Source organism: Notothenia coriiceps, unplaced genomic scaffold, assembly GCF_000735185.1.
Source record: "Notothenia coriiceps isolate Sejong01 unplaced genomic scaffold, NC01 NC01_scaffold00026424, whole genome shotgun sequence".
Lineage (NCBI taxonomy): Eukaryota > Metazoa > Chordata > Actinopteri > Perciformes > Nototheniidae > Notothenia > Notothenia coriiceps.
The window spans coordinates 1,826,911-1,838,538 of NW_011359125.1; the positions used below are offsets into that span (position 1 = coordinate 1,826,911).

General features: G+C 38.9%; 1 protein-coding gene across 1 annotated transcript in view; it reads left to right on the forward strand.

The window, feature by feature from the left end:
* The window catches only part of LOC104957131 (CUB and sushi domain-containing protein 3-like), a 196,504-nt gene that overhangs the window by 37,703 nt on the left and 147,173 nt on the right, over positions 1–11,628 (forward strand). Inside the window, 1 exon segment of the mRNA XM_010784744.1 lies at positions 3,515–3,631. Within this exon segment, the coding sequence (XP_010783046.1) occupies positions 3,515–3,631 (117 nt within the window).

Here is an 11,628-nt window from a genome sequence, read left to right on the forward strand (position 1 = left end):
TGTGTGTGTGTGTGTGTGTGTGTGTGTGTGTGTGTGTGTGTGTGTGTGTGTGTGTGTGTGTGTGTGTGTGTGTGATGAGACCCTCAAAGGGCAAATAACATTACATTTCTCATATTTGAGAAAGGAAAGCGACAAAACATAGCTTACCAGAGCTTGAAGCTCAAAGAGGACACAGCACAGTTTAAGCCTGCAGATGCACGTTCCCAGACGGCACAGTCATTGACTAAGTAGGAGATGAGGGAAGAAACAAGTGCAAACTCCTTCTGCAAAGTTATAAGAACACTTGATACCCTGCATCCTTTTAATGACAATTTAGAAATATCAAATGATATGAATTCTCCAAATCAAGACTCATAGTCAACATAACAATCATCACAATTAAAAAAACGAAAAAAGGATTTCAATCATGACCTTAAAATCTTAAAATGACACCCCTAGTATATTCAGACGTCATGAAAAGAAAACTCTTTAAACACTAAACTTTCAGTTAATCTAAGCAGTGTAATTAGCTTGAAAGAAATAGAGTGTGAACGAAAGCAATGTAAATATATTCATGATATACAAGGCACTGACTACGCAAGAAGGTAGTCAACCTTTTGTGATTAAGTAAAATTAAATCCTTTACCACAATGTTTTATTTTCTGTTACTGGAAATATAAAAGAGTCACAATGTTTGATGGTTCTATAGAGTCTAAGTCTGCAGAATTAGCTTGAAACAAAGCAGTAGTTGAGGCAACCTCATAAAGTGTTCTGTTGGAATGTTATAGTTTTACAATTTCACAATGTGTTGCCAAGTACACAACTTATAGCAAATATGAACTGTTCACTATTCACAGCCAGATCTTCAGTGTAAGTCAACCCCCTAAGCTTTTCCGTCTCTCTGTGAACCCAGTGTCAAGGGGAGAAGTGAGAAAAGATGGGAGGCATTTAAAGATAACGACCAATCTCTATCTTGTAGCATTACACCATTTTTAATACTCCTCAAAGTATGCGATCTGCCAAGGAGGAATTACTATTCATTTTCAGCTATGGGGCACAGGGGCTCTCACTCCAGGGAGAAATTCATTACTTTTACAGTTGGCACCTGTGTAACTTTACTGAACAGCCCTAGGGTTACATGCGCTACCAAAATGTCCACCAGCATCACTCTAGTTTTACTTTGAGACCAAATTTGAGCTCATAGCTTAACAGTCCAGAGGCTAAATGTAATGGCTTCAGCTGCCCCAGCATATGGTCAGCTGATGTGCCTTCACATTATTTAGCGATTAACTGAAGTTGAGAGTATTTCCCAAAGAAGCAAAACACACAATTAACTCTAAAGGCACACTGTGTGGAATTTTGGGTGACCTATTGTCGGAAATTCAATTTACGATTTATAACTTTGTTTTCATTAATAATGCGTATTCAGCTAAAGCGAAGACTCATTGTTTTTAGGAGCTTATATTAGCTCTTTATATCTACATAGGGTCTTCCTCACAAAGTTCACAGTGTATATTTTCAAAGATGTACATTTCAGACCATGGATAACAAAACTGATTCAGGCTGACATTATTGGCTGATAGTATCTTATCACTGTGGATGCAAAAAGGGGTGCAGTGGACTGTACCAGATACATATAGTTAATCTACCTTAGGGCATGCTCTAACAGTGTGCCAAATTTCATGTTTTTATCATCTAAAGCACAATTCATTCTCATATCTGCTGTACTAGGTATGTGCAACCGACCGATGAGTGAAAACAAATTGCGGTTCTAATAATACCCAAATGTAACCAATCAAATATGGTATCAGCAGTTGTTAGGCTTTAATTGTTATTCTGACAGTAATACTTTACATTTCTATTGAGTCCATTGTCTGTCCACATTTTAGCATCTCATACATACATTGAGAAGATGTGATTAGCATCCATTAGATCCAATGTCTGTCTAAGTGGATTGCAGAGCTGGGTCAAAATTACATTTGGGTCAAATGTAATAACATAACAATGTAAACACATTGGAACCTCTTGGATTTGCATCTGCATTTCTGTTTGTTTGAAATGATACAGCATATATTTCTAAGGTATTCTGAGCTTTCTTGAAATTAAATGTATACATGAACATCTTAAATGGCAACCTGAATATCATAATCATCATATTCATGACATTTTGAGAATAAAAAATGTATTTTATAAGGAATTGCAGTGTAACCACTTCTCCTTTGCATTACACTCCCCTACTAGAATGGGGCCATTAAAACATATCTGGAGAATTCCTTCTATTCTGTAGTGCGGCTCTCACCTGCTGCAGATTGACAGTACAGCGTGACCTCCTTCTCAACAGCAGCTTTCTCAAATTCCTCACCCAACACGACACTATGGCTCCCATTCTGTCTGACAAATGAGCATGAATCAGAGTCCCACTGCAGTCATCAAACACCGGTATGTTTAATTACTCCAACGACCAAATATGGATAAATTGCTGATCCATCTTCCTAGATTAGCACCTCTTTTCACTTTTATTCATCTTCTCCTGTGCTGGTCCATGAAACAGCAGTGACATGTGCATAGTGTGGCCCACGGGGGGTTCAGAGCAGCTGGTGACAGGCTCCCTGCGACAAATGAGTGTGGTTTTGTTTACTGTCGAGGCTCCCCCACATAATGGCTCCCTCTTCTAGGTCTGAGGCTACTACGTTAAAGGACCACTTGGCACATTAGGTACATCATTAAAAGCTCCAGAAAGGACTCTAAGATGCGACACAGGTGCAGATCACACCACAGCTTATATTTAGGAATTTAGGAAGTTTGCAGGGGTAGGACTTTTGGTTTAGAGCTAATAGTTGTTTTTTTCTTTAACATGTGTTTGATCCCCCTTGTGAATGGCAACCTCATACCTTCCTCTGGCGTTAGAAGCACTGTGTTCCTCTTTACTGCATGATTACATGAATAGTAGTCTTTTCGGACATTCCAATTTTATACATACAGTTTTTTTTAGTTCTTATCAAGGTTGTAAATGCATGTCAAAGAGTGTCATAGCAAGGGCAACTGGACTTGGAATGTGCACAGTCCTCTGAGGGAAAGCGTGTTTCAGCTGAGGAGTTGAACACCACTTTCTCAAAACATGCTGCTGGGCGATACGGGCTGATTAAAGTCGAGGCGTGTGGAACTTTTGTGATTGTGTATTTTGTTGATTGATGGTGTTTTCATGTATTTTGAAGGCAAAAAGTACTTTTCCTTGCAGGTTGTTTTTCTTTTAGGATTTATCCCTGTAAACACAACTCCGACTTCCTTCTGTCATTTTACAATTCACTTTCCTTTTGAAAATTTCCCCAAAGTTTCTCTCGTGTCAAATTTGATTGGTTTGCTGGCCAAAATTATATTTGTCAGCAGCTAAAAGTTCAAAAGTCATTTTCCAAGTCACTTGTGATGTCACTTGCGATACATTGCATACCTCTGCATTTTTCCAGCTCAAACACATGTTCTGGTATTGTAATCTGGTAACACTGTTTCTCTCTATCTTCCCTTCCTGTTCCGACAGCCCCATGCGGAGGTCACCTCACAAGTTCAGAAGGAACTGTGCTGTCTCCAAACTACCCACATAATTACACCAGAGGCCAAAGCTGTGTCTATGACATCTACGTTCCAGGGGACTTTGGTAAGCTTTTCAAAGCATTATTATTATTATCAGAGTATATTCTAAACCAACACAATGTTGGTTGACTGCTGTAGGCTTTTTCCCCTCTAAAGTATGACTTTGAACACAAACTAAAGAATGACAGTGTTTGCTTGCAAGAGGCGTTCAAGCAGAATAGTATCAGGTTTAAAAAATGATTGTGCTGATAACAAAAAAATGCTCCGTTCGTAAGGTCAAACAGACGATGGCTGTGGGCAATAGATGGGACAAGCAAATTCCAAGGTTTATCCAAGACTGGACATACATAATGCAGCAAAGATCTGAAGAAAAACCTTGATGTACTTTTGCTCAATATTCCATGTTTGTCATAAAGAGATGCAAAAACCGTGGGCTGAGGTTTTGATGCCGTAAATTTGCCCGTGCTTATGAAACACAGATTAATCCCCTATGTGATGATCCAGCTCAACAGTTTACATCCTCTGTTGCCATCTCCCACTGCTCATGGAGTCCAGGCTTCCACAGATCTTTTTTTTTCTAAATAAATATTGCATTTAAATGCAGCCTCAAACTCCCTGCAAAGCTTAATGGACTGTGCAAGTCGCCAAGCAACATTCCCACCTGGGCCTGTGAATTTATTCCAGGGAGTGCAGGCACGCAGGCTATTGAAAAGTCCCTCTGATTATGAACAAGGCTTCTGTGGCGTGACTTGAGGGAAATGTATTCTGATGAGTAGACCAACAAAGCAACTGGGTTTCACAGCCCGGGTAGAGCAAATTGAAATTGTTCGGACAACAACTATGATGTACAAAAGGAATACTACATTTCCTAAACAATGTGCCCTTTATTTCACTAGAAATATGCGTCTTGAATACAACATCTAACTAAAACGGACAATGCAGCTCCACCAACATCTCATGGCTTCGAGTTGAGAAAAACAATGCTCTGTAATGACAAAATGGAGCGTATTTGCACACAGTATAGTCAGGGTATACACGCAGTACAGTCAGTGTATACAGTACAGTCAGGGTATACAGTACAATATATTGCAACATAATTTATTTTCATTCAGTTACCGAAAAGTAATGTACCGACAAGTAATGCATGTGGAGTGTCCATTTTTGTGTGTTTTTAACCTCCGTTTAAAAATGAACTTGGATACATTCTCTATTCTCTGTAGAAGCTTGGCAGCTGAGTGTAGCCTGTAGACAGTGTGATAGCAGAAATCACATTTCAGCGTCTGGTATACAGGTAATTGAAATTTCTAAGCGCCTAGGGGAAACAATCAAACGTGTGTCCCAGTCTGTCCCCAACATGAACGATGGCGTGCTATAGGACTTTGAGACATTATGTCAACCTGGTTAAACTGGTATAGGTCAGTGGGAAAACTCAGGATTCTGCCCAATGGCACAATAGTGTTAAACAGGTCTGGCCTTGGAGGGGGGGGGGCTTCAGTATTATGTGGATGTATGTTTTTCTTGCTGCAAAGGTACAAGGATGTGTATATTAAAATGTTTATGCGAAACGATGTCGGACGATGTGGGCGGGTCGGATAAGTCACTATCCAACCCCCCCCTTTGAATTAATCTTTCTACATTTAAGTTTAATCAATTGTGAGCTCTCAGTTATTGTTGTTTGTATATGTGATAATATCAGTGCCATCACATTTGAGCTGTGGTTGCCAGACTGGCAAACAGCTATCCATATAAGGGCTTACCTCCTACATCCTCCTTACATTTTGGTGGGGATATTATTAAGTTATTTGTTGTTGTAGTTCTTTGTATTTATTGTTATAGGTCTTTGGCTTTGAACAACCATGAAAACTGATCAAATCCAATTGTTGATTCTTCGTTTTGTTTATCTGCTGAGGTTTTCTCAATGCACGGTTTACACTGTGTGTTTATGATTCTCAGGTTGTCTGCTGAAAGAGTTGTATAAGTTTATACATGTTAAGGAGGTTGACAGGTATTTAGTTTAGTGGTATCATAGTAATAGTTTGTTTGCACAAGCTGTCGTGCTGTCTGACTGATTGAACAGAGCCTTTGGATGGGTGCATACCTCCCTGTGTCTGTCTCCATTTTCCTTTAGACAGCCTTTTGCCATGCCAAATGTTGCAGCTGACTATACTAGAATAATGTGTGCACATAATAAACATCCATCCACATCATCATAATGCGCCACAGTGTAATTTAGTTCAATTTTGCCCTAAGCCTCTCCTCAATCATATTAATAAATGTATGTGTTTGCATAGGACTCGCTGGTCCCCCATAACACACATTTAGATACCAAGTTGTATTCTCTTTCCCTTCCCATGCATGTTCATATAGACATGTATGCACTGAATTCCAGTTGATGATCATAACAATTATGAGAAAAAATTGATCTGGCAGTCGACACAGAGCATAGGCAGTAAAAAGGCTTTATAATCGTTGATGAGCCATCATGTTTTAGTAGCTCAGCACTCATACTTATGAACTGTGCATATCCTATTCTAGTTTGCACCATTCAAACATCATTAAGGTACAATGTGCATCTGTCTTGCCCTTTAATGTTTAATTATTCTGTCAGAAATAATGGTTGTAGTCATGTTTCAAACAATAACTCGCCTCCTTTTTTAAAACCGATGAATTATTCATTTCACACAACCTTTGCCTTGGGCACTGCTTGTAAACATACAGACATACAATGCCCCACAGGAATTCACTCTTGTTTACATCAAGGCCGCTGGTTCGTGTGCAACTTTTTGCCTTACGCTTTCACCACTGCATAATGTTATTACGTAAAAACAGGGAGACTGACAGTTGAAATATTTTGACATCTTAATTGTGTGCACTGGTAAACAGGCTGAAATTAATAATAAAAAACATTTTTTATCATTATCATTTTATCTATGACAAAAATGCCAAAGTAAGCTTCAAGGTAAAACATTTTTTATTTTTTTGCAGCTTCACTTTGTATTGTTTGTATTTAGCCTTGAGGATTTGTTTGTTTGGTACAGCATCGTTTGTTAAGGTTTGATGGCTTCAGAGAGGAGCACTATTCTTCCAATTAGCCATATTTTTTGTATCTACTTTCTCTTTTGTAATGTAACATGTGCTTTTTTGTTTTGAATTGTGCGTAAAATATCCCCAAATGAGATATAGCTGCACTAAGCCTAAATATCATTAGCTTTGTAGATAAACTGTAGAAAATCTACTTTGGATCTAAAAATCTCATAACATTGATATAATTGTCAGAATCCATTCACATGACTGAGGTTTAAAATGTAACTCTTATTGTTCTCCTCACAACACTCTGAAATAGTATCACTATATATTCCTCCAGCTCTTGACATGTAGCAGATATATAACCATCATAACTCTATGTATTTATGGTTGACTTTACAATAGTTGCATAATGAGTCGTTTGGGAATATAAATTCATAAACATTTAGTCACTTCTGTTGATCTGTTTAAGGTTTTTTTATAGCTCCAGTGTATGTGCCTACATAATACTAAAATCAACATATGCATGCTGTTTGCCACAAAATGTGTCAGGGGGTGAGACGGCAGCATTGACAGATTGCAGTAATAAATCTGGGCTGTAACAAGATGGACAGAGAATGATTGAGAGAGAGCCTACGAACGGTAAAGGGAGTGAGTCTAACGACGAAAAAGAAGCACATAGATCTTGGTTGAATGTGAGAGGCTCAGAAAGAACAAGTTGGATGGAGGGAGTGATAATGAGCGAGAAAGTTATAATGAGCGAGACTGGGAAGGAGAACAGGGGGAGAGAAATAGAGTGCTGCGGAGAGCGATCATAAAGAACGTTGACCCTGGGGGCTGATTGTTGACTCATCAGTGATGTTCGCTGGAGAGTAAGAGAATGCCCGGGGCCACCTTGGTACACGACTTGCTACATCCCACACAAAACCATTACCGTGTCTGTCTGCATCAGCTCACAGTTGATACACGACTCTCGGTGTGATTAACCTAATATGAACTGTGAACTCCCCCACCTTGAACTTGTTTTTTCTATAGGGCGTTACCAAGATTCTAGGAAATGAGCCTGGCCTTAAAGACTTTTGTAGTGGCCAAACAGTGTTAATTCTTTGACAGTCTGTGACGTCATGTGGGCCCAAAACGAGTTTCTCAAATTGAATTACATGGGAAAAGAGAAGTCTGTAAATCAGCATACAGTATATATATTTTTGATATATCAATATTCCAGTTTTTGATGGAGCGGATTTGGAGGCGGGGTTTAAGGACAAAACCAGTACCCATGCTCAATGGGCCCAAGTCCCCAGGTGATCTTGGTATTTTTATACAAACAGTCAAGCCAATGTTTTGCTTCATACTGTCGGAACTTTTTTAAGGAAAGGACAAGACCCAGCCTTCAATTCTGTATCCAGTACTCTTTTTACATCCACAGGCTTTCCACGTAGATTTGTCTCTGGATTGTGTACTCTGTGTATGTCAGATTTGATTGTCCAGCAATCAGTTGAAAGGCTGCATTGACTGGTTTTGAGTGTCTGTACACATTCTTTTAAAGTCAACAAGTGAAAATCATGATGATAAAAGGTACATCCAGAACTAGTGGTTAAAGTAGCAGGGAACATGTCCTTTACGTCGTCCTACCTTCTCTTCTCTCTCGAGGTGACCATTACTTACAGCTTTCAGTCGACAGAGAGGAGAGGTTTTACCCCAGATAGAAGCCTAATGGACTGTTTGCAGGTTCTGCCAAGGTGCAGCCACATACTCTGTGCCAAAGAGGCTGATACAATTTGACTGTGATAATGGGACATTAAAAATATATGCGTCTGTGCTGGCATACAATCCCTCTGGTTTCTGTAAATGAGGCTTGTGTATGCTGTCACAGCCCAAGGTCTCAGAAGACCTGCACTGCCACAAAGCAGAGACGACAGGTAGATATTCCATAATTCATAGCCAGAAGGACAAACATATGCTGACATTTTCCTTAACTTTTGCTTCTGCCTATGCTGCGGGTGTCTTTAACACCTTACATGGATTTTTTGCATATTTTGTTTACAGGCACTTGTAACTAAAACAGTGGCTGTAGGCAAACATGGGCTGGGCTTACATTCCAGTTACATTGGGAGTTACAGGAAATCTACTCCGGCTTTCAGGTAACATGAAAAAGCAAAAGGACCCCTCTAGAGCCAGTGTTGGTTTGTTTACTTTGCGCTTCTGCAGAAACATGGCGGTGCAAACGTGGTGAGCTCCATGGAAGGACCTTCTTCCTATGAAGATATGAAAGGCTTATTCTAAGCTAAAAAAACACAATATTTAATTCCGGGTGATTATACACTAATGAAAACAGTTGTGAATATGATATTCAGTTAATTGTAATAGATCCAACTAAATACTAAACATTAAATGTTTCAGTGGTTTACATTTAATCATGGCACTGCATATAAATGACACCTACTCTTTTACAACACTATAAGCAAAATGCCAGGTAGTAGAGGTTTAATTGGATGCATAAAAAGAAGAGGATAAAAGCCGGGGCTGTATAGAATCCTGTCACCAGACTTTCAGAACATTGACAGAAAGAGTGTTTTTTACCTACCGCATTTTTTATTCACCAAGATGGTTTGCAAATATGCTGGCTTTACACTCTGTTTACCCTCTCACAAGATGTCCTCTTCATCTTAACTAAAGAATAATTGACTTCACTGACACTGAAACTTGATGTTGGAGAGCCTCGTTCAGCTTGACTGTTGGATAACATCCCTTTCCCTGTCCCTTTCAGAGTGAAGGGCAGATGGAGAGAGAGGCCAAATTCATTTATTAGTTTTATCATTTTACGTGAGAACTAGAGCCTATGCTTTTACTGTTATACTCCATATAAGATACATATCAGAATGTCACCAAGAATCGATGTACAAGCTTTTGTTGCAATTTAGCCATATACATAAGGTAGCTTTGTTTCCATTTATGCTAAATATGTTTCATTCCTGAAACATGGAGAAAGTGGTATCTAATTCACAATATTCCAATAATTCACATGGTTGAGTCGTTAGCACATTTCTAATAATTACATCACATAAAAATAATCTCTGTTTTTATAGATTTCTTTTGAAATCCCTATCGAGTGAAATATAATGTGGTAACCCTGTTATGGTAATTAATGGTTGTGATCATTGCTCATATAAATATTGTAATACTAGGTGCTAGATACACTACTTTTCCCGCATTGTCTAAAGCCAAATTGTGGTATCAGCTGCTTGACTGCATTGAAATAACATGAATCTGTCATGTTGAGAGGCGACAATGATAACCTCCGAGATCCCATACCTGGGAATCAAAATGCTGCTGAAAAACATAACCCGCAGGCAATCCATGAGCATATTTGTTTGTATACGATAACATACTGTAGCAACAGAGAAAACCTATACTTGCAGAGGCATTATAGACTTTCTTATTTGAACCCAACCAATCATACCGAACATACAGAACATCTATGTTGCTGCTCAGAGAGACAAAAGATCATAGATGCTCGTACGCAATGTATATTTTTGTTCAATAAGACCTGTTGCTACAGTACCAATGTATATATAGGCAAGATACACTAATTCATACAAAAGGATCTCAAACTTGCACTGAGATTTGTATTCCTTGCAGGCATACATTCGTGTTCTGATAAACCATCAACTTGACACAACCAAAAAAATATGTTCCATTGGGGCATACTCATTCATTTTGTAGAGGGATATCAAATAGCAAAGAGGACAGAGACATGGACTGAAATAGCCTTTCTAAGATTATGACATTTCTCTTCTCTGCTTTATAGTAATGAGCCTGTCTGCAGCACACGCCCTTGTTTTTGACAGTTAAAGGTCCTAAAAGCTGAGTTGATAGGAAGCCAGAAGAAAACAGAAAAGTGGAGCCAAAGTTTTAGGTTTGGAAGCTACACAATATACATGTTTTTATGCAGTGTAATAGTGCCAGGTGTTTTCTTGGCACACATTACTCTTAATACCACCTGAGCACCATTTAGACCCAACCGTCTAAACTTTTTTCGCATGCATACTTGAAACAAGAGTCTCAAAGCACTCATCATCCCAAAATGGTTCCAGGAACATGACAGTGATCTTCATTTCCTACACTTCCCTGCACTTTCTCTAGATCCCAGCCTAATGGAGCACCTTTGAGATGTGCTGGCAAATGGATTTTCACAGTGTGAATGCACGGGCAAATATGTCTAGAAACGGTGTGTATTGAGTCAGGATGTACCAAGAAGTAGGAACCATTCCTTTGTTGCATTCATGCCTCAAATAATTTAGATTGTTTTGACATACAAATATCTAATGCAACTCTTGCTAGGTGTATTTTATGAAGATAATTTCTAAGTGTTAAATGTATGTGACGGTGCTCTCTTTCCAACCCCTTTACATCCTGTAAATGACCCCTTATATATGATCATCCAGAATGTATTGCTTTAATCCTATTTAATACCATTCATATCTGTCAGAAAGCCCCCAAGTAATGAAGAAACCATCACAGCTTCTTGTTACATTTATCAAAATGACTGCTTTCAAACTGAAGGAGAATTAGATTACCATCACATGAGACTTGGATCAATCTGTAGTTATACTTTTATTTTCATTACTTAAGCCCAGCAGGCATAGCGATATAGGATATAAAAAGGCATGAAACTCATCATCTAATACCCAAAGTGGTGTCCGACTAAAGCAAATTAATGCTGTGGGATAATTCATGTTGTCCATTGTTCAAGTGCATTAAGTTACACTACCATGACTAGGCCCAGAGGACAAAAGATTCATCATAGTCCTGCATAAATTAGGTAACAAGTTTACAATGATTTATTGACTTAATATCTGGACGTGATTACAGCAAAGGAGCAGATTGGAGTCATGCATGGCTGGCTTTGGATTAGAGGCAGAAATGAACAACGCTGTACTTGTGAGAGTGTGTACATGTTCTCGTGTTTGTGTGTGTGTGTGTGTGTGTGTGTGTGTGTGTGTGTGTGTGTGTGTGTGTGTGTGTGTGTGTGTTTGT